The 23,186-nt window shown below is 52.7% G+C and overlaps 1 protein-coding gene and 1 long non-coding RNA gene across 3 annotated transcripts in view; one reads left to right on the top strand and one right to left on the bottom strand.

Annotated features, from left to right (window-relative positions):
- Nucleotides 1–5,974: 5,974 nt before the first annotated feature.
- LOC118976936 (uncharacterized) lies at nucleotides 5,975–7,145 on the bottom strand. Its single transcript, XR_005064385.1, has 2 exons — nucleotides 6,791–7,145; nucleotides 5,975–6,691 (listed from the first exon to the last, which is right to left on the bottom strand). It is a non-coding gene; the product is annotated as an uncharacterized LOC118976936 (long non-coding RNA).
- Nucleotides 7,146–7,353: 208 nt separating this feature from the next.
- Nucleotides 7,354–23,186, top strand: part of CDC42BPB (CDC42 binding protein kinase beta) — an 82,329-nt gene continuing 66,496 nt past the window's right edge. For both annotated transcript variants that reach the window (XM_037031700.1, XM_037031701.1), the window contains exon 1: nucleotides 7,354–7,819. In XM_037031700.1, the coding sequence (XP_036887595.1) occupies nucleotides 7,645–7,819 (175 nt within the window). In that variant the 5' untranslated portion in view covers nucleotides 7,354–7,644. The remainder of the gene's footprint in view (nucleotides 7,820–23,186) is intronic.

The raw sequence follows: 23,186 nt of genomic DNA on the forward strand, positions 1-23,186 counted from the left end.
CATCTTCCCGTGGGCCGTCAGGTGAAACCGAGCTCTGTGCACCGCAGTGCCCCAGGTGAAGATGGGCCTGGAAAAACCCCGCACCCTGGGCTCCCTCCCTCCCTGGTCACCCAGCCCTGAGGGGTGGGGCTCCAGCAAGGCTGGAGGTGAGTGCGCACCTGGCCGGGACAGGGTGGAAGGGCTGGCCAGAGAGACAGGATTGTCTGCCGTTGGCCGCTTCCAGGTCTCCTCTGTGCGCACCCCCAGCAGAACAAGTCAGCCTTGGAAGCTGGGGCCGTGCCCAGGCCTCTGATGGCCTTGCAAGCTGAGACAAGCCCTAGCTCCTTTATTGACCCCCTGATGCCCCTGAGCAGGTCTCTCGCCCAGTGGGAGCCTCAGTTTCCTTATCTGCTCAGTGGGGAGGGGACAAGGCTGTGTGGAACTTGGAGGATGCGGACAGGTCGCTGGGGTTAGTGCCCTGCATCGGGGTGTTCTAGGGAAGCAGACACCAGCCTGGGCTAGAAGGAGGCACCTGCTGCTTTGAGGAAAGGCTGGGCCCAGCAGGCGGGGGTGGGGTTGGGGTGAGGGGCTGCTGAACCTGGGGTCCTAGGCTCAGGAGCCACCCTGCCGTTTACCAGCAGTTATCCCAGTGCCTTGAGCATCCTCGTCTGCTCTTCCGAAAAAAGGGGGCCAGTTCTGTCCCCACTTCAGGGACCCTGGCGGGTTGGTCTGCACAGTACTGTGCCTACCGGGGCACTCGGAGTGTTTGCACTCCAGCCTCAGGGTCCTCCCCAAAGGCCCCTCTACTCTGGGCCCCACCTCCACCCCCCCCTTCCTGGCCCAACCTCCACAGGGCTCCTTCCAGGCAGCAGATGATTCCCTTCAGTGGTCTGCAGGCTCCTCCTGGAAGCGAATTCTATGTCCAGGACCCTTTTGTCCCTGAGGCAGTGGGGAGCTATGGAAGGCTTCTGAGCCAGAGGGAGATGTGAGGATGGGGGAGACTGCTCTCAGGGTAGGGGAGAGCGGCAGACAGGTACAAGGATGCACCTGCGGTGCTGTGTTGAGGGGCGCCTTGTCTCCCTCCCTGCACCATCACCACTGTCATCAGTCACTGTCTACTGGTACGACTGGATGACTGTCTGCTGGTAAGGTGCCTTGGGTCACTGCAGGCCGGCCCCCCAACTCCACGGGAGGAAGTCTCACAGGGACCTGCAGAGGAGGGTCTCCGTCTGCTTTCAGCCAAGGGGCCGGGGGCCCAGAGTCTGGCCCGGTAGTCTAGTCCTCTCACCCAGCCCACACGGCGCTCCTTGTGGGCAGCTCCTGGGCACTGCTGGGGACATGCTTGTGGACACGGGGGACGTTCTTGGCGACAGTGTGGACATTAGGAGGGGAGAGCTTGCCCCAGATGTGCACCAGGGCACCAAAGAAACAGCACGCTGGAGAGAGGCCTGTCTGACCTGTCCTCCCTCCTCCCGGCCACCTTCCTGCCTCCTTCCTTCTCGCACACATACCTGGTGGGTGCTTTCTTTGTGCCTGAGCCTGGCAGGGTACTGGCTCCTGCCCCTGACCTTAAGACTCCTCCACATTGTCAGCTAAGAGGTTCAGGAGGAAGAGAAACACCCTCAGGAAGAGCCTTGGCCCACAGGGTCAGGTGGCAGGCAACCTCGGGAACCAATGCCAGGGTCACAGTGGCCACAAGACCAGGTGGCGGTGACCAGCAGGCAAAACTGAGCTGCTGCATTGTCTCCCACTGGCCAAGCGCCCCCCCGCCTCACCCCCCCTCCTCTGAGGTACCCGCAGGCCTGCACACCCTTTGCCCTTCTGTTCCCGGCTGTGTCTCGGTTTCCCTACCTGGGAAGTGGCAAGCCTTGCTTTCTTCTTGTCACACAGACAAGGTACAGGTACAGTTGTCTCAGGTACAGTTGTCAGCGCTGCCGGGAGGCCTCCCTGCACTTCCTGTCCGCAAGGCAGGCTCACCCCCTTGCCATCACTTATGTGTCCTGGGCACTGGTCTGTGGGCTGTCCCCGGGCTGGAATGGATACTCGGTGTCCATCTTGGTCACTGCTGTGCCTCGGTACCTAGAATGGTGCTGACACGGAGCAGGCATCCAGAGGCTTTGGGTTGGTTGGGTGAATAAAAATGTCCACCATTTCTTGATGGCTATGTGAAATTCCATATTATGCACGCACAGTTATTGACCTATTTGTCTACTGATGGACATTTAGGTTTTCATTATTTTAGTCACAAGTAACCCTGTGATGATGATACTGCACACGTGAGCCTATGAGTTAGAGGCCACAAGGACACGGGGCAGCGGGGAGAGCATAAATGTGGTCTGTCCATGGAGGGCGGGCAGGGGCTGGGGCAGGGAAGGCACGGGAGCTCCCAAAGCTGGCAGGGCCAGGGGGCTGTGGCCAACTGTGGGTCCTCTGGGGGCAGCAGAAGGGCAGGGGACAGAACGTGGGGACAGCTGCTCCTCCAGAGGAGGGACCCAGGCAGGCTCACTGCCCCCCTCCCACGGCATAGCCCATTGGAGGCACAAAGCAGTGGAGCGGGGCGGGATGGAATGGGGACCTGGAGGGGACAGAGGCACACTCCCCACCCTCGAGCCCGTCCTCATCACCCTTGTCCTCCAGGAAATGTGTCAACAGCCAGGGCACACGATGTCCCTTCAGCTGCTGATGGCCGTGGGCAATCACAACCGGGCAGGGCACCGACCTGCAGCCTGAGACCTGGGCACAGAAGCGATCTTCAGAGAAGGGGGGCGTGGAGGTGGGCAAGAGGGAAGGTGCGTGCAGCATGCTGCCCACTCCCCTGCACGGTCTTCAACCCATGGCCCTCCTCCTCCACCGGCTCCTCAGCCGCACTTTTGTTTTTCTAGGCTTGGTGGGAAGACCCAAAGACCTGAGGACCCGAGCCCTTTCTGGTCCTGTCATCATTGGGCTCCTTCCCTTTTCCCAACAGAAAAACCACTGAGTATCACAGGGAGTCTGGGGCTCCTCACACAGCCCCCGGCCCCCCAGGAGGCCCCCAGGGGAAGAGCTAATTCAAGTTCCTTCTGACGGCTTGGACCAGTGTCCCAGGCAGCACGGGGACTCTAGAACTGGCCCGTGGGGAGGGGCCCCCTCCACTTCAATGCGTCGTCAGAGGCACCGCTGTCCCCTGATGGGAGCACCCCGTGCCAGGACACGGGCCCTTTGCCAAAAAAAGTTTATCTGCCTCTGGTCCAAAGGAAAATACAAGAAATTTTCCCTCTTGTTTTGGTGTAAAACACCCTGAAGAAGTTCTCTGATTGGCCTGGCTTCAGTCACAGGATGACACCTGAGCAGAGGTTTGGAGAGGTGAGCAGCTGGCCCTTGGGGACACGTCCACCCTGCACGGCAGCTCCTCCGAGACTCCACGGTCAGAGACTACATGGTGTTGGGGGAGGGGTGTCTGGCGGGGAGACTGCCCAGTGAAGCAACAGCGACCTCTGTCCAGTGTGTGTGTTGTAAAATGTACCAGAACACCACATGGGAACTTCAGGAGACAACACATGTGGATTCTCACACGAGCTGTCAGGTCGTCGCATGTAGACTGTCAAGGGCGATGCTTGGGAGCCTGTCCCAGACCTGGGATAAGGGGTCAGAGGAAGAGAATGAACCTGGTCGCGTGCTCACGCTGGTGCCCAGCATGTGGTACGTGCTTCCCTTCACCTGAAGCCTAGCGGGGCTGCCTTGCTGGCAATTCCTCAGACAGCTTAAGACAGGGCCCTTATTTGGAGGCACAGTGGACTGCGGACAGACCCTGGCCTGGGAGGGAGGGCCTGTGAGCTGCCGTGGGACAGGGACAGGAGTGTGCTGCCCTGTTGGAACCTGCCAGCTGGTTCGTCAGGACCGGGGCTGTGAGGGTGTTTCCTGTGGACAGGTGGGAGTTGTGTAGACAATTGTGAGTCACATGAATAGGTCATCTTTTTTTAATTATTTTTTAGAGATTTTATTTATTTATCTTTAGAGGGGAAGGAAAAGAAAGAGAGAGGGAGAGAAATAGTATGGTTGCCACTCATGCGTCTCCTGCTGGGAGCTGGCCTGCAACCCAGGCATGTGCCCTGACTGGGAATTGAACCGCAATCCCTTAGCTTGCAGGCCCACGCTCAATCCACTGAGCTACACCAGCCAGGGCTGAATAGGTCATCTTATGTCCCATGGTCCTGTCCAATTGCCCCCGGAGAACGGCAGAGGTCCCCTGCAGCCAACAGGTAAATTCCTACCCGGAAGGGCAACAGGTGCTCAAGAGCAGGAGCAGCAGGGAACTGCCACAGAGCCCGAGCATGTCCCCTGGAGCGGGGTCGACTTACTCTGTCGGGCCAGAGGTGAAGCCACAGCCCTCCCAAACGCCTCATCCTCCAGCCTGGAAGCTGGCAGCAGCACCAGTGGGTAGAAGGAGTGCACGCTAGCTGACAGAGGGTTGTGGAAGGAAGGAGGGAGAAGCCAAGCCCTTTCCTGGTGCTCACCTCAGGCCCTGAAGGGCCGGGCTGGACCTCACGAGGAGTTAAGGTTAAATCCAGTTCAGAGGTTTAAGTCCACAGACCTCAACATTCTAATTTCTGAACGGAGACATTGTTGGCAGTTTGAAATTGCACGTGCACATTTCAGGGTGCTGGGGATAAGGTCAGGCTTAGCCTGACTCCCCGCCTGTTGCAAAGACAGGAAATCCTTTGGGGCCAGCCCCAGTAGTAGGGTACCCTGAGGATGTCATTATGGGCTGAGAGTTCATGCCCCCTGAACCCGCGGGCGGAAATCCTCACCCCCATGTGACTAGGAAGCAGGGCCTTTGGGAGGCGATCAGGTCATGAGGGTGGAGCCCTCACCAATGGGACTTCTGCCTTCTGCGAGGACAGTGCCGCCTCCTTCCCCCACCTGAGGATGAGGACACAACGGCCCTCCGTAAACAGGGTGACCCAAAACCTGGCCATGTTGACATCCCAATCTGAGACGTCTAGCCTCCAAAATTGCAAGACACATGTTTTTGGGGGGTTGTTTTTGAGAAACATTGATGTGTGGTTGCCTCTCACATGCCTCCAACCGGGGCCTGGGCCCAACAACCCAGGCATGTGCCCTGACCGGGAACCAAACCAGCGACCTCCCGGTTCACAGGCCTGCGCTCACTCCACTGAGCCGCACCAGCCAGGGCTACGTGTTTTTCATAAACCACAGAGTCTCTGGCTCTTTGTTATAGAAGTCTGAAGTGACAGGACAGATGTGAGGACACTGGGATTCCCTGGCCTGGGGACCCAAGACAGCACCCTTCACGAGCTGATCAGAGCCCCCGTTTCTGAAGGAGGAAGTTTCATGTATGATACCAGCCACCAACACGTGAACACTTACTGAGTCGGGCTCTTTTAAAAGTGCTCTCCAGGTGTGAATTTATTCAGTCCTCTCAGAAGCTCACTGAAATGATGAGGTCAGTCCTATTATTATACCATTTCTTATACCTGAGGAAACGGAGGCACAGAAAGATTTCGTTTCCATGCTCATGGGTACCTGCTATATAGAGAACTAAGGAAAACTACAGTGGGGACTGGGTCTGATCTGGTCCAGGGAGCTTTGCAAGGCTGCCCTGAACGGGCAACAGGGAAACAGATTTGGACTGAGCCAAGAGAGGGTGGCTGCAGAGGGGCGTCTAAGGTGGAGGGCCTGGCGAGGGCAAAGGCCCTGAGATGGGGGCACGGGAACAGCTGAGGCGCAGCAAGGAGGCTGCTGAGACTGGGGTCAGTGACGGAAGAGGGTGAGGACAGGGCAGGGAGCAGAGCCTGTCAAGCCTGTCAGGTTGGAGGTGAGAGGATGCACGATCCAGGGGGGACGAAGGACATCATTACACTCACGCCAGATCTAAGACGAAAATGGGGGCCCATCCCAGACAAGTTCAGACGCCAGCCTTTTCCTTTTCGTCTCCCCACTTCCAGGTATCACACACACACACACACACACACACACACAGTAAAGTGTACAAATATTCAGAGCACGGTTTGATTGTTTTATTTATCTACAGACCCATGCAACAAGTTGTGTGATCAAGACGCAGAAGGTTCCTACCTCCCGAGAAGGCTCCCTCACGTCCCTTCCAGTTCATAGCCCCTCTCCCAAGAAACTGCTACTCTGACCTCTAACACCAGAGATTGTTTTTGCTGGTTTTCAAAAAAAATTAAGGTACAATATTCAACAGTGATATGCACTGCTCTCAAGTGCACGGTTAACATATATGTGCCCCTGTGCAACCACAGTAGCTCCGAGCTCCGTCCCGCCCTTTTCCATCCATACCTCCACAAAGGAAGCTATTCTTCTGGTTCCCGATTCCGTGGGTTAGTTTTGCTACAGGTTCCTTTAGTTTTCCGCCAGCCCTTCTGCGCCCCCACCTGCTCCACGCTGCCGTCCTGCCCCTGCTGAAGCCCCTTCCCCTCCCCGAGTCAGGGTTCCCGCAGCCTTGCACTCTCTGCCTCCCTCACGCATCCGTGGCCTCGGTGACCTCCCCACGAGTCCGAAACGCCCCTCCTTCCTGATGCCACGGGTTTGTTTGGGTGCGGGTAGTCGCCGTCACCCTCCTACCCCGCCACCCAAATGAGCCAACAACCTCAGTACCAGCAGCGACTCGCTGGGCAGACCAGGGTGCGGACAAACAGCTGGACGCTTCTTTCCAATCGGCCACTCTGAGACATCTGCATTCGCGGGAGATCTAAGTTGGACACGAACCAGAGGTGGCCGTTGAGGCGGGCACCGCGAATTCAACGGGCGCTGGACTGCCACCTCTCCCGCAGCCCTGCCTAGGTCTCACGTCCTTCCAGTCAAAGGTGGGTCCACGTTTCCAAAGGTCTCTCCGGGACCGCAAGAGCCTGGTTAAATTCCGCCGCAGAGCTGCGACTGCGGGGTGGCCCCAAAGCCCCAGGACGGCCGGGGATGCTCCAAGTCCCATGCTCCCCGGGAACCCAGAGCGGGTGTCGGATCCGCTCTCACACGCAGAGGGCCGGTCCGAACCGCCCAGATACCCTCTGCGCAGGCGCGGGTACCGCAATCTCGGCGGCGCACTGGCTCCCCTCCTGTCCCGCCCTCTGGCCCCGCCCCCAGCCTTCCCAGAATCCCGGCCTCCCTACGGCGAGTGGCGAGGTCCCGTCCTGCCGGGAGCCAGGAGCCGGGACGCAGGGGCGGGGCGGCGCGCTGAGGTCAGCGCGGCGACGGCCGGCCCCGCAGTGGTTGGCTGCACCCGCGCTGGCCGCGCCCTGGTTGGCTGCGGGGCTGGACCGCCGGGTCGGGACCGGGGTCGGAGCTGGGGCGCCGGTCGGGCTCGCGCAGCGCTCGGGTCCGCTGCTGTCCAGGGCAGTTGCGGCGAGGAGGGCGCGGCCGCGGGCGGGGCTGAGGCGAGCAGGCGGGGCGGGCCGCGTCGGGCTTGGAGGGCGGCGGCGCCGAGGGGAGGAGATCGGTCCATGGACCCACGGGGCCCGGCGCCCCAGACGCTGCGCCGCCGGGACCGAGCTCAAGATGTCGGCCTAGGCCAGGGCGCGACGACGCGGACGGGGCGGCAACGAGGTGCTGCCAAGGCTCGCGGCCGCCGGGTCCCCGAGGGCTCGCCCTGACGGACTGGCCGAGCGGGCGGTGAGAGGCGGGCGCGTGAAGAGCGGGCCGCGCGGCACCATGTCGGCCAAGGTGCGGCTCAAGAAGCTGGAGCAGCTGCTCCTGGACGGGCCCTGGCGCAACGAGAGCGCCCTGAGCGTAGAGACGCTGCTCGACGTGCTCATCTGCCTGTACACCGAGTGCAGCCACTCGGCCCTGCGTCGCGACAAGTACGTGGCCGAGTTCCTCGAGTGGGGTAAGTGCACGCGTGCCTGACCCTCAGCTCCCCAGCCCCGGCCGGCCCGGCTTCCTCCCCACCCTGCCTCTTCCTCCACGCCGCCCTCCCTCACGCTTCCTTCCACACGCCTCCTGGTTTTTCTCTGGCCGCTGCGATCCCTTCGCGGCTCTCGGTCCCTCCCTGCGCCTTTCGGCCTTCGCACATCCGCGTTCGGCCGTCCCGCCCCCTCATCCTGCCCCTAGGAGCCACATCCTTCGTCACCCCAGTCCCCCCCCCCCCCCCAGGCCATCGCCCCTGCTGCTTCCTAGACCCACCCTTCGAGTCTGGATATCATTTCCTGCAGCCTTGCCTGGGATATCCGCCCCCGCCCCCCGCTCCCCGCTCGGGGTCCGGAATCAGCGCCCAGGGCCGCCCCGCACACGTTCCGCTGGCTTGCGGGGGCAGCCGCTGCGCTTTCCCAGCCGCCTCCTGCGCCGCCCGTGGGCCCCCTAGCCTGGATGCGTCTCCTAGGTGACAGCCAGTCTACGTCCCCTGCTCTGTAGCACCGCCCAGGGAGCTTTAAGGTTAAAAGTCCTATTTTGAGTACACTCTACAAGAGCAAATTGATTTTTTCTTTGTGATTGCAACAGATCCTTGTGATATTTGGGGGGTAGTTGGAATTGTCTGTACGCGGAAGTCGTTTAAAAACTTTCACCATCCGATCTTTGCGTGCTATCTCCACTTCCTTCAAGGGTCTAAAATGGTATAATCGTTGATCAACTAACCCGTAAAGCTCAATTAAGGCACAGGTTTGCTGAAGCTTGTAATGACCATTGGGAACCTGGAAGGCAGGGTAGAGCGAAAGCCTTTGGCTTCCCCTGCCCCCATGTGGGCGCCCTGTCAGGGCCCTCAGTCACCTGAAGCTGGCGAGACTGGTGCTGCTGGCGCTCAGGCCACACCTGTGAACATCCTGTCCCTGGGTCGTTGGTGCCATTGGGCTGGACTGCAGTCGGAACCAGTCGTTTCTACCCTTTGGGCCGATGGAGCTGACCTTTACCCGAGGAAACAAAGCAGTGCATTTTCTGCAGCAAGGTCTCCTGCCCGGCGGAAGTGGTCATTGGAACTGGAAATTTGTTTCCAGATTAAAGTTTAAGTGGCCGAATTCTGGAGAGGGCTTCTGGGTTTTGCTCCGACGTGTTGCCAGGATGCCTGCGAGGGCAGCCTGTGCCTTCCTGCAGCGGGGAGTGCGGCCGGGTGGGTACACGCAGTGCAAGTGAAAGGGGGCGTTCGCTTCCTGGGGTTAGTGAGCTGATCTGCAGCTGAATCATTTGCTGGCCTCTCAGTCGGTGTGAAAGCGAGGTCTCTGGTGCCTGTTACTCTGAGCCTGTGGGGACTGTCCTTGCCGTTCCTCTGCGAGTGTGTGCCCTCGGACGCAGAGGTCTGCAGTCAGGCGCCCCTCTGGTGGGGCCTGTGCGTGGAAGCACAACTGAGAGGAGGGAGTGGAGGGAAGGCCTTGCCCGAGAGCTTCAGGCCACTGGCCTTTGGTCTGTGAGTCCCGCCATCCTGGACAGGGCTTGACCCGGAGGCTGGGGCAGCCCCTGGGTCACTGTGGACAGGTGGGCTCCAGCATGTGTGGGAGTCTTATTTTTAAGAGACTTGACCTTTCCAAATCCAAACTGGAGCTGTGTGCATTTAAGACAGAAGTATTCTCAAAATTGTATTTTTGGCTCTCTGGGAACTATAAAAAGAAATACATTACAGTATTTTAAGACCTTAATTTGCACAGCAGTGTGAACTTTTAAGCCACAGAGATGAAGACGAGCCCTAAACTTTGGGCGGCATCCCAGTGAAACTCGCACTGTGGGAGCAGAGTGGGCCGCACCAAGGTGGCAGCGTCAGTCACGGTGTGCTCGGCCATCGCTGCCTGCTGCCTGGAGTGCCTGGCGACTGATCGGAAGGTGTGCACTGGTCTTTCCAACACAGCCGTTTGTGGGGTGTCAGGAAGGCCCCCACAACTCCTGTTCAGGAAATGTGCAGGTGGTCCTCTGTGGGCGGTAGGGCATTTGGGAGTCACCCTCTGTGTGGTGCTTGGGTGCTCGGACATGTGGAGTCCTGTTGTGCACCCCTTCCACCTTCTGGGCTTGCTGGTTGTCTAGTGACAATTATGTGGAATTCTCGAAACTTAATTAGAAAAATAGCATATTTAGCTCATATTTTGAGACTTACTGGGAAATCTTTGGGGAAGTCTGGAATGACTAGGTAATAATTTTTTTACATTTTAGAAGACTTTCTGGCCCTCGTTTTCTTATTTCCACAATGATTGCTTAGGGCCAGAGTCAACCTAGCTTCTTTGTAGGTTTTTGTCTTTAATTTTCCCTTCATTGTGTTTAGAATAGTTTGATTGGTTTCCTCTGTTAGACCACAGGCCTTAATTAAAAGTTAGAAATACTCTGCTTATATGTGTGTTTCTTTAAGCTAGTTTTTAATGCAAGTTTGATACTGTTTGAAGCAGAGCACACGAAACACTGAAATTTCAACAAGTGAACAAATGTGGACACCTACAATGAGGCAAACTTGTTCTTTCATCTCCATTATGTAAAAGAGCTTTGCGAATGTTAGATGCATAACGTGACTTGAATGTCATGGCTGCTGCACTATTTGGATGGGGCTGCTGTTTGGCCCTGGGTGGACCGCAGTGGTCCTCTGTGCTGCCCTGTGGCCTGTAGGGCAGCTGGGGGTCCCGGGGCAGGAGGCACACCTCCCAGAGGCCGGCCTGGGCCTCCCCTCTCCCCTAGATGTGCCTCCACTGTAAGGAGGGGAATTAACCTTCCAAGCCATCTGTTCTGTGTCTTCCTTGGCGATCTTTTCCGCTGCGGTTGCGACAGCACCTTCTCAGAGTTCTCCTCCACGAGAATTCCTGGGTCTGTCAGTGTGGGCGACTCAGCACTAGGGTGAGTGGGTGACTGCTGAGGGAGTCAGTTCAGGCTTCACAGACGGTGCTAACTAAACATCTCAAGATATGCCTTAAACGTTTTTCCAGCTAGGATATTTGCATAACATGGGACATTAAAAAAAATTACTTACTTACCTTTAGAGAGAGGGGAAGGGAAGGGGAAAGAGAGGGAGGGAAACATTGACCTGTGGACCCACGCCCCAGTGGGGTGGAGCCCACAACCCAGGCCTGTGTCCCGACCAGGAGTGACCTTTCTGTTCCTGGGGTGACTCCCAGCCAGCTGAGCCATGCTGATGAGGGCTTGGGGATGCTTTTTTAAAATAACAGATTTGAGAAACAGGTCTTTTGAATAATAAGATCTAAATTGCAACCCTAAATGAGGGTGACGATATCTGAGATGCACACGGACCGGGAGGACGTGGCCTGAGACGCGACCAGTGAGACTGCGCGGCGTTGCCCACTGGGCTTCCCCTTTCTCTCCTGAACTCTCTTGTTGGCAGTCAGACTAAAGCAAACGGCGGTGTCTGTGAAACACAGACCTTCATGAGGAAACCGGAGCCGGCGTGAGCTGTCTCGCTGCAGGGTAGCACCATGCGCGCAACCTGAAAAGCTGGGCGCGTGCGGAGCTGCTCTTCAGGACGTGAATGCAAAGGTGCGCGTAGGTAGAACCTCCCCTCTCCAGGGTTGGCAGGTAGCTCCCTTCGCCCCGCCCGCTGCTGCAGCCCTTGGCCTCCTCGGAAGTCCCTCCCGTCTGCCGGCGTGGGTGCGGTGATCAGGCAGACAGATCAGACTGTTAATTTGAAACAATATTAAGTATGGCCAGACTGCTGAGTGCTGTTCTTGGTGAAGAGGCAAGGAGTGTCTTTCCAGACTAGTAAGTAAAGGTCTTGCTGCAAGAAACCAAAAACAGATTTTGAGCTTTTTTGAATCAAAAGGGATAAAATAAAAGGGAATTTGGAAAGAATTTTTTAAAAAGCCTATATTCACATCACTCTAAGCCCTATAACATAACACCATTTAGTTGCTGTCTCGAGTTTAAGTTTGATTCTTATATTCTTAGAATGTTCCAGAGTGTGTCACAGTATGTTAAAATTACCTTTTTAAAAAAAAGATTTTATTTATCTTTAGAGGGGAAGGGAAGGAGAGAAATATCAATGTATTGCCTCTTGTGAGTCCCGTGCTGGGAACTGGCCTGAAACCCAGGCATGTGCCTTGACTGGGAATCCAACCGCTATCCTGTGGTTCGCAGGCCAGCGCTCAATCCACTGAGCTACACCAGACAGGGCTAAAATTACCTTTTCTTAATACATTATTTTTTATTGTATTTTTCCTTTACCGTTTATCCTCCTATATATCCTCTTCCATCTCCCCCCGTTCCCCTCCCCCCACAATCTAAAGTTGTCTTAGATGTGCCCTGGCTGGTGTGGCTCAGTGGACTGAGTGCAGCCTGTGAACCAAAAGGTCACCAGTTCGATTCCCAGCCAGGGTACATGCCTGGGTTGCAGACCAGGTCCCTGGCAGGGGGCGCCTGGGAGGCAGCCACACATTGATGTTTCTCCCTCCCTTCCTCCACCCCTTCTCTCTAAAAATAAATTAATAAAATCTTTTTTAAAAAGTTATCCTAGGTGTGTGTGAGAAGCTTGCTTAAATGAAAATGGACTAAGAGGAAAAAATACTTTCCTTAGGTGTGAAATCACAGATATTTTGACAGTATGAAATACACATATTAAAATTATGTATGTAATTTGCCCTGGCTGGTGTAGCTCAGTGGATTGAGCGCAAGCCCACAAACCAAAGGATCGCGGTTCGGTTCCCAGTCAGGGCACATGCCTGGGTTGCAGGCCAGTTCCCAGCAGGGGACGCATGAGAGGCAACCATACATTGATGTCTTTCTCCCTCTCTCCTTCCCTTCCCTTCTAAAGATAAATAAATAAAATCTTTTTTTTAAATATTTTATTTATTTATCTTTAGAGGGGAAGGGAAGGAGAGAGGAAAGAAACATCAGTGTATGGTTGCTTCTTGTGCATCCCCTGCAGGGAACTGGCCTCTGCCGGGAACTGGCCCCTGCCGGAAACTGGCCTGCAACCCAGGCATGTGCCCTGACTGGGAATTGAACCGTGATTGTCTGGTTCGTAGGCCTGTGCTCAATCCACTGAGCTACACCAGCCAGGGCAAATAAATAAAATCTTGAAAAAATATTTAAAAAATAAAATTATGTATGTAATTTTATGTAATGATTTTTGTTTTAAAACGATACTCACTGTTTACGTTGTCATCGGGTGGATGTCTAACAGCCAAGCCATGTGGGATACAGTTAATTCCTTGTCTTAGGAAGGACGGGAGATTTGTTTTCAATGGCAGGAGTTAATTCCTCTCCTTTAGCCCAGATGGCAATGTGTAGCTGCGAACTCGGCCCGGTTTTGAGTGGAACTCCCCCAGCACGGTCAGACCCTTCGCTGACCGTGGCCTCCTACCCCTCGCAGAGCCTTGGCATCTCGGCTGCCGCCTTCTCTGTGGACCTGCGGCCCTGCCGGGCCGCGGTCACCCCTCTGGTCTGTGTGCACGGCCAGGCCCTCCTCTGGAGTCTGCCTTCCTCCCTCGGGCGGGGTGGGTCTGCCAAGGTCTGAAATGCCTCTTCCCCCTCCCACTGGAGTGACGGTTTGCCTGGGTGTTGAATTCCAGGTTGGAAACCAGTTTTCCTCAGAAGTTGGGAAGCGATGCGCTGGTGCCGTCTGCCCTGTGCGTCTGTTAGCAGAAGCCTGCGCAGGCTGTGAGCCCTGGGGCACGAGCCCCGGGCGCTGGCTTGGTGGCTCTCTGGGAGCAGCGGGCCCTTCTCTGCAGCCCCGGTGCTCCGTGTGGGCCCTCGGGTTCCGGACACTTCCTTCTCTGGTTTCTCCGCTCTGGCCTTCGTGGTCTCCTGTTGGTCCCGTGTTGGGCCTTCTGGAGTGTTCCGCTGGTTTCCTTTTCTCCTGCTTTTCCCCATCCTTTTATCTTCATCCTGGTTTTTCTGGGAGAGGTCCTCAACTTTATCTTCTGGTCCTTGCATTGGGTTTTTATTTCTACCGTCATGTTTCGTTTGTGAGTGCATTTGTTCTCAGTGTTTCTTTTTGTAACACTGTGTTTTTCTTCCGTAAAGACAGTGCACTTTAACAGCATTTCTTCTTGTTTATGGTTTTTCTTGGGTTTGTGCAGACATATGTGTGTTTTGTGGCTCTTTCCTTTGTTTCCCCTTGTCATCTCTGTTGCTTCTGGGTCCTTTCGTTCCTGCTTTTTGCTTTGGTTTCGGTCTTTGGTTTCAGAAACCTCTGACCAGATCTGTGATGATTACTGGCTGTCTTTCCATACTTACGAGTGGGCTGAAGGGAAACTCTGCACGGGCGAACTTTAAAGGTTGCGCGTCCCACCTTCGGAAATAGGATGGGACCTTGCCAACCTGAGGGGCTGCTACCAGAAGTTGCCAACGTAGATCTTTGTCTTGGGCTTGTTGGTTTCTCCAGAGAGGGGTCTCTCTCCTGCCTGGGTGGTGGAGAGTAGTGCGTGCGTGCTGGGCTGCCAGCTTTCTGGGCAGGTGGGGTGAAGGAGGGGAAGGGGGCTGCGGGGTGGGGGTGGGCAGCTGGAGGGCATCTGGGGCCAAAGCGGCTTCTCCAGCAGGCTTGGAGGCAGTCCTGGTTCCTGTCGATCACTGTTCGGGCCCTCAGAGGTCCTGGTGCCCACCTTCTTACCCCCGCCTCACGCAGTTAGCTTTCGCCTTTCCAGCTTTGCTTTCCCCAGTGTGCAAAGTTATGTTGACATTTCTGGTCAGCTCTCATCTGTCATACATTCGTTCAGGTATTTTTCAAGGATGTGCCAGGCACTGTGGAAAGGTGAACTCAGCAGGGGAGAGAGGTGACCAGGTTTCCACTGCCGCCACTCACAGTTGTGGGCTGCGTTTGGGGGACGGCTTGGAGGGTGCAGCGGTCGGGTCTGTGCACTCACCTCCCTGGAAGTCACCCCACCCTCATCTCTGCCGTCAGAACATGCAGTGTGTTGTCTTTGGTTTGGATGTGCTGCTGTTTCTGTTCTTACGCTTACCAGTCAGAAATGTTGCCCCCCCCCCCCCACTACGAGAGGGAGGACGGGAGCACGAGCTTGTCTCTAGTAACTGCGTGACGCCGCCGAAGCGGGGGAGAAGGGGGCGTGATGTGCTGGCTGTGTTCTGAAGGCAGACAAATGGGTGTCTGCACAGTCCTTCTGGGGCGGTCTCTCTGGGGTGGCAGGCGACACGGTGTGCCGTGGACGCACACAGTGTAAAGATGTCTGTCGTCCTGGGTGTTTGTGACTCAGGACTGCGGCGTGCAGGAACTTTGTCTTCCTTGAAGTGCCGCGCACCTGGCCTTGTCCCACCCCAAAGCTTCTGGTGTGCAGGCAGGACTCACTGGTTTAAAGTGCAGAGCAGGATAGGGACCCCCGTCCCCCTATGTTTCTAGAAATGCAGATGACAGAAGCGAAGTGTGGTCAGTGGCTCCCCTGACCCTGGACTACACTCCGAAGCTGTGCTTTGCCCCATTCTGGGGGAAGGACTGAACTGAAACCATTGAATTTCTGTCATTGGTTTAAAAAGTTTAAATCGGGGCCTGAGTTTGTTTTTTTAACCTACGCATTTATTTTTGACTTGAAATAGCATTTGTGTTGATTCTTCACTATTGAGAAAGGTGTTGATTTCATAGTTAGTGGGTGTGCAGCAATTCTTAAACAATAACTTTGCAGCTCTGTCACAAATGGGTTTGTTTCTTTTCTAACACTAAGTATTTGAAATTAGGTTGCATGTCTTTGTGTAAACTAACAAGCCACCTTTCCGATGTTCCTTTCCAGTGAGTGGGGACTCGGGGTTGGAGGGCCGCTGTCCCAGGTGTGGGAGTCACTGGGAGCCCCGTTTCCGGTCTCACCGGTTGGTGACTGAGTTGAAGGGCGGCGTTTACCCTGGAGTGTTAGCACAAGAACTCTCAAAAGCATTGCTATGGTTCCATGTAACCGAAGTGATAAGCCTGGGTATGTTTTCTTTTACAAATATTTGATTGTTTTTTCTAAAAGCAAGATTTGTGTTTGTGAAGTCTTGATAATCCTTGTGAAATAATATGTTAAGAGGGTTATTGAACAAAAACCAGTTGTCTGTCAGCAATACGAGTGTGACGTAAATTGAACTACACAACTGAGTTTGTTTATTTTAGTGGGAAGGAAAGGTTTCTTTGCCATTTTCTTTTTTTAGATTTTATTTATTTATCTTTAGAGGGGAAGGGAAGGAGAGAGGGAGAGAAATATCAATGCATGGTTGCCTCTCGTGTGTCCCCTGCTGGGAACTGGCCTGCAACCCAGGCATGTGCCCTGACTGGGAATCGAACCGCAATCGTGTGGTTCGCAGGCCCGTGCTCAGTCCACTGAGCTACACCAGCCAGGGCAGCCGTTTTCAATCAACTCCCAGATGATTTCTTTTCTCTTTTTTTACTTCTTGGTCATGCTTTATATATGGTTTGCCTGTTGACACTGTGTAACTCAGGGTTTTAGTGCACAGAGCTGTGCGCCCGCCTCCACTGTTTATTCCCAGGACCTTCCCACCCGCTCACAGAAGCCCTGTCCCCCTTCTCTACCACCCCGCCCCCCCAGCTCTAAGCAGCCCCTCCTCTGCTTTATGACACATCTGCGCACTGGGGACATTTCCTGTAATGGAATTGTGTGGTCTGTGGTCTTTCGTGCCTGGGTTCTTTTCACCTAACATGTTGTTTTCAAGGATGTATCTGTCTGTATCTCATTACTTTTATTGCCGAATAACACTGGGTGGGTGGTGCACACTGTGCATCTCTTTGTCGGTTGACGGACATTTGGGTTGTCCCCACTCTTTGGCTGTCTTGACCAGTGCTGCCGTGGGCGCTGACGTGCAGGTGTCTGTGTGGACGTTTTCGTTCTCCCCGGGCCCATGCCTGGGGGCTGCTCAGTCACCGAGTGGCACCCCCACCCAGGTCTAAGGGCTCCAGTTCCTCCACCTCCTCCCCGACACTTGTTACTGTTTGTCTTTTTACTCTAGTCAGTGCGTGTGGAGATACCACTGTGGTTTTGATTTGCTTCTCCTTAAAGGCTGAGGATATTGACATTTTTTCTTGTGTTTATTGGTTATTTGAATATCATTGTAGAAATGCCTGTTCAATTCCTTTGCTCATTCTTTTGTGTTGTCTTTTTGTTGTTCTAAGAATTCTTCATATACTCTGGGTACAAGTCCTTCATCAGATGTATGATTTGCACGTATTTTCTCCTGTTCTATCGGTTGTTGATTTGCTTTCTTGATGGTTTCCTTTGAAGCAAACATTTTTTTAATTTTGGTGAAGTCCAGTTAGACTTTTTGTGTGTGGCTTTTGTCGTCGTGTCTAAGACTGCATTGCCAAGTCCGAGGTCGCAAAGATCTCTCTCTCCCTGTAAGAAAGGGAGCCACTTCCACTGCTTTGCTCGTGGGGGTTCTGGCGCCCAGCACCCCTTGTTGAAGACACTGCTCCTTCCCTGTCAGTTGGTCTCCGCGTCCTTGTCAAACTGGTCGGGCTCGTGTGTGGGCAGCTCGTCTCTGGGCTCTCAGCTCTGTCCATTGGTGCCTGTGTCTCCTCATACCAGTGCCGCCACGGTCCTGATTTCAGTCGCGTTGTTGTAGGTTTTGAGTTCTCCAACTCGGCTCTTTTTCAGGGTTATTCTGGGTTCCTTGAATTTCTGTGTAAGTTTTGGGATCAGCTTGTCAGTGTCCGTAAAGGAGGCCGTCGGGGCTGGGAGGCATCCCCTCCTTACTCCACAGTCGGTGTGGGGAGTGTGGCCGTCTGCACAAGGTTATCTTTCTGTTGTCTTCATTTCTTTTTGTACCTTAAGTACTTGTTCAAAAATGTTTGTGGTTTTTTGCCCTGGCTGGTGTGGCTCAGTGGATTGAGTGCTGGCCTGTGAACCAGAGGGTTGCGGGTTCGATCCCCAGCCAGGGCACACGCCTGGGCACACGCCAGGCCCCCCGGTGGGGGGTGCGTGAGAGGCAAGCACACATCAACGTCTCTCTCCTTCTTTTTCTCCCTCCCTTCCCCTTGCTCTAAAGCTAAATAAATAAAATATATTTAAAGGTGTTTGCCATTTTTGGAGTTTAACTGAAGTGTTTTTACTGTTTTGTTGTGGTGAAATTTCTGTGACAAAGTTTGCTGTTCTAGCAGATTGTCCGACTGGGTTGCGATAACTGCGTTTACAAGGCAGAGTGAGAGACCTACATTTGTTTTGTTAAATTACTGCTGAGGTGGGGGTGTGCTTTTAATGGAGTTGTTTTCTTAATCTCATTTTTGGATTGTTCGTTGCAAATGTATACAAATACCATTATCTTTTTGTATCGATCTTGTATATTGAAAAGTTGCTGAACTCCTTTATTTTGATAGTGTTTTTAGTGGGATTCTTAGGATTTTTATACAGAAAATTACATCTCCTTGGTAGATAGTCTCTCTTTCCAATTTGGATGCCATTTCTTCTTGTTGCCCGGTGGCTGTGGCCCAACCCCCAGTGCCACGTGTAGTGGAGTGGGTATTCGGGTCTTGTTCCTGGCCTGGGGAGAAGGCCCCTCTTGCACCACGGAGCGCACCGTGCACTGTGGGTCTCGTGTCCTGCTGACCACTCTGAGGGTCCCTTCTGTTCCGACTTCACCTGCTGAGTGTTTCTATTAGCCGCTTTTTTTGGCGTCCACCAAGGCAGTCCTGTGGCTTTTGTTTCATATTCTCCCAATGCGATGCTGACATTGACTGATTTCTGTGTGTCGAACTGACTGTGCACTCAGGGACAGGTTGGGCCAGAATCGGGACCGCGGTGTACAGCTCTTTCTCTGTGTTGCTGGGTCTGGTTTGCTAGTTCTTTGTTGAGGATTTTTGCATCTATAATTATCAGAAATAATGGTCTCCAATTTTCTCCTTGAATGTCTTTGTCTGGTTTGGGTATCAGGGTAATGCTGGCCTCATAGGATGAGTGAGGAAGTGTTCTGTCTTCTCTTTTGTTGAGAGTTCGTATTAACTCTTACAGTTAGTATCAGCTCTTTAAAGGCTCAGTAGCGTTCCCCTGTGCAGCTGTCCAGCTTTTGTGTTGTGGCTGGTGTTTTGGTTACTACCAGATCATCAGCGTCTGTGCTTACAGCTCTTTTCTCCTTCTCTGTGCTTCCGTGGGTCAGTTTGGGCGGTTCCTGTCGTTCCCGGAGTCGGTCTGCTTCACCCGGCCGTGCAGTTTGCTGGAGTGCAGTTACTCAGAGCGTTTCTCAGGGGTCACGTCGACTTCTTCACAGCCAGTGGTGGCATCTCCTCTTTCATCTCAGTTCTAGCAACTGAAGTCCCCGTGGCCCACATTAAAAATGGTGGAAGTCACAGACTCTGCCTTACACGTGCTTTGTCACGGTAAGGAAGTGGCTTAGAGGAGAGGCAGTGCGACCCTGGGGCGTCCCAGTGTCTCTGGCCCTCCAGGCAGGCCTCAGGCTGGCGATGAACGGGGCTGCTGCCAGAACATGCCTGGTTTCGAGATTCTCCGTGGAGGATTAATGATTTTTTTTTGCATCCACTGTATCATTAGTTTTTCTTTAAAAATTCCTCTCCAGACATGTCTTGAGTAGGGTCCCTTAACTTTGAACTCTGGAGTGGTTTGTGGGGGACAGACAGCCCCAGAGGGGCCAAGTCCATCTTTGGTCCTCCGTGGTTTAGGGTCACCGCTCACACCAGCCGCACATCTGTAAATCTCAGACCTGACATGGGGCAGCGCTCTTTTTATTTTAAAATGGTTTTAACAGTTGTAGGAGTAAAGTGTGCTTGTGGTTAAATAAATTCTCGCAGCACAGGTGGGTCTGCTCTGGAAAGTGAGAGCCTTCTTCTCCCGGTTGCACTATAAACTCTTGACTTTCTCCTTCTTTTAGAGTGTACTCGACATGAACATTGACAGTGGAGTGTTGATTTAAGGAATTTTTAATGTAAACAATTATGTTTGTATTATTTCAGAATGTTAGAAAAGTTCACATTGAAATATCATTATTTCATGTCAAGTATTGTGATTTTTGCCTTTACTGGACTGTTGATTTTTACTGTTTGTATTGACTTATGTAATGCTGTGGAATTGTGCTTGTATTCCCAGAATAAAGCACACTTACCCATGCATATTATTGTCTGATAGAACAGTCGAATCTCTTGTATTCATGTTTTATTAATTAATTTCTAATTTATATTCTCAGTTGAGGAGTCATCTGGGATTTTAGCTTTTGTGTGTTTGGCATATTTTGGTGTCAGAGTTATGATAGGATTTTATGAAAAGTTCTGAAGCTTCCATTTTTGTGTTCAAGATTATTTTACACAATGAAACTTTGTAGTGTTCATTTATAAAACTACCTGAATGCAGTGCCTTTTACGGGGGGGTGACTTTAGACAAGTTTCTGTCTTCTTTCCAGGGTTAGTTTTCTGTCGGGTCTGCTTTCTTTCTTTGGTGGGTTTTATCATTAATACTCTCCTGGAAACACCACCCATTTTATCAGTAGTTTCTGGTTTATTAACATTAAATTGTATATAAAGTCATTTAATTTTCTTTATATCTGTCCATCATTAAAACATTTTTTATTGATTTTTTAAAGAGGTAGGGGACAGAGAGAAACATCGATTTGTTGTTCTACTTACTGTGTGTTTGGTGGTTGCTTCGTGTGTGTGCCTTGACCGGGATCGAACTCACAACCTTGGTGCATCCGGACAACTCTCTGACCAACTACGCTACTCACCTAGGGTCTGTGTCATTTTTACATTAATCTTCATTTAAGAGTTATTAAGAGGAATTACCCATTTTTATGTTGTCAAAGCCTATAGCATTTATGTGTTTTTAAAAATTGTGGTTCAGTTACAGATGTCCCTGTTTTTCCCCCACTTCTCTCCCCGCCCTAACCATCCCACCTCCCTCATTCAGTCGCCCCCCCTTGTCTTTGTCCATGGGTCCTTTATACATGTTCTTTGACTTCCTTCCTATGTATCCTTAGACCCTAATGAAGTCTTCCCTTTTTTATCTAAGTTGGTTGGAAGAATTGGAAACTAGTAAATAGCGTTTTCGTAATTGTGGTTCTGTGACTGTTATTCACTGTAAAAACAAGTGACTGGTCACCTGAAAATAATACAGAATAATGCTGAATGTAAACTGTAACTGAAAAATAAGAATAAATAAATAGACAAGTGGCTGGACCAGGCCTGAGGGGCCTGCCCCCGGCAGGAGCTTCCGGTGTCAGTACTGACGGGCCGGACGGTCTCTCTCACTTCCTTCGTGGCTTCGGCCTCATTTGGCCACTGCTGTTTCTTGTGTTCACATCACTCTTCTGTGGGTTCTGTTTTTGATGATTTTCTAGAGTGTTTCTTGGGGGAGGGTGGGAATCTGTACACGTCTATGTTATATGTGCGTTATGTGCACATGTGTGTGTATATATGACATTTACCCCCAAATAGGGGTCAAGAGCGGTAATACCTTTCCAAGGTATTGACTCAGTGTCTCATTGTGTCTCAGTGTCTCCTCGTATTGGCAGTTTGACTGAGTATGGGATTCGAGGGCTGAAACAGCTCCCTCTGGCTGGTGTGGCTCAGTGGGTTGAGCGCTGGCCTGTGAGCCAAAAGGTCCCCAGTTCGATTCCCCAGTTCGATTCCCTGGGTTGCGGGCCAGATCCCCAGTAGGGGTCACGCTGAAGGCAACCACACATTGGTGTTTCTCTCCCTCTCTCTCTCCTCCCTTCTTCTCTCTCCGAAAATAAATACAAATACGAATAATAATAATAATAATATGAGGTAAGTGGGGGTGGGTGCCTGGCATTTCTTCTCCTTCTGAGGGTGTTGATTAGAGTTTTTTAGTCTTCATTTTCTTAACTTATTTGTTTCCTTTGGGGTCTATTTTTCTGTTTACCTTGGAACTTTCCTTGAAAGATTGGTAATCCTTGATTGTCCATTTTGCCATGGATTGTTCAGAAAACTTACCTAAAAGGTTCGTAGAATTGCTCATTGTCCCTTTTGAGTGGTAATATTTTGAGTAACTGCTAGATTCTTAGTTGATCAGATTTTATAGTTTTTCTTTTCAGTAACGTTTTTATAACAGTTGGTTTGTAATATAAATAAAGCTTCGCTTAATATGAAGGAAAAAATCTTTAAAAATTCATGCCATTCTCAATTATCATTCACTTCGCAGCCCCACCCATATCCCTTTTCTTAAGGTTTTTCTTTCTCTACCACATAATCCTTGTTGATTGTATTGGAAGTTTAATGATGCTTAAACTACTACATTAATTATCTGAGAAAAATGTTCTCCAGCAAATGAACTTCAGGTGTTTTTAAAATAAAGCCTGGTGTGGAGAAGTGCAACTTGTGTCTCACTGTTGCGGAGGTGGTCTCTAGCCCTGCGTTGAGAGGGGTCGAAAGGGGGTCCACAGGGAAGCAGCAGGCAGGCAGAGCGGGGCGGTGGACCTTCACAGGTGGGGTCAGGGGTGCTGCCGGACGGGTGTTCCTAAGCGGATTCGGGGTGGGTGCCTGTCACGCAGGAGGCTGAGATGGCTCATCACGTCACCCGGTGGAGTGTGCGCAGACACCGTACCAGCTCGTAGGACTGCTTTGCGACCCAGAGGAACATCAGCAGTGCACCCTGGGCCGCAGAGCTGGCTCTCAGGCCCAGATACGCTTGTAGTGAGGAGAACCCCCGTGTGGTTTGGGGCACGCACGCACCCGTAGCGACTGGGAGTTGGCCTCCCTGGCCTGAGTGTTTGTGGGAAGAAACTCAGTGTCCACGCGTCTTGGCCTGGTGTCTTGAAGTAGTTGGTGACCCAGGGGTGGGAGTGTCACTGTCCTCTTTTGAAGTGGCTTACATTTTTTGTATGTTGACACTCTTTACTCTTGATATCAGTGTTAGTACAACTTACAGCAGTTGGTGTCAGTGTCCTGCGTGACGGCTCCCACTGCGCTCTATTCTGGGGCGTTTCACACCCACGAAAAGCAGGGAAAGGCGGAGAACGAGCCCTGCTTCAGCCTCTGCTCGGCCGTCTGGTCAGTGTTTTGTCCCCCCTTTCCCCGAGGAGGGTTGTTTGGGAGACCTCCTAGATGCCTGTGGTCTTTTTTTAAAAGACCATTTATTTATTTATTTATTTTTAGAGAGAGAGGGAGGGAGAAAGAGAGAAACATCTGTGTGTTTGCCTCTCCCGTGGCCCCCACTGGGGACCTGGCCTGCAACCCAGGCATGTGCCCTGACTGGGAATCGAACGACGATCCTCTGGTTCGCAGCCCACGCTCAGTCCACTGACCCACACCAGTCATGGCTAGATGTCTATCATCTTATTGGTAGGTGTTCCCATGTATCCTGCAAGAAAATCGGGGCTTTTTAGCCCCGAGCACAAAGAGTCGTCCCTGAGTAGATTTCCTGTTTGTTGTTGTTTGTTGTTTGTTG

The sequence above is a fragment of the Sturnira hondurensis genome, unplaced genomic scaffold (assembly GCF_014824575.4).
Source record: "Sturnira hondurensis isolate 20B ecotype Veracruz unplaced genomic scaffold, ASM1482457v3 Scaffold0021143, whole genome shotgun sequence".
Classification (NCBI taxonomy): Eukaryota; Metazoa; Chordata; class Mammalia; order Chiroptera; family Phyllostomidae; genus Sturnira; species Sturnira hondurensis.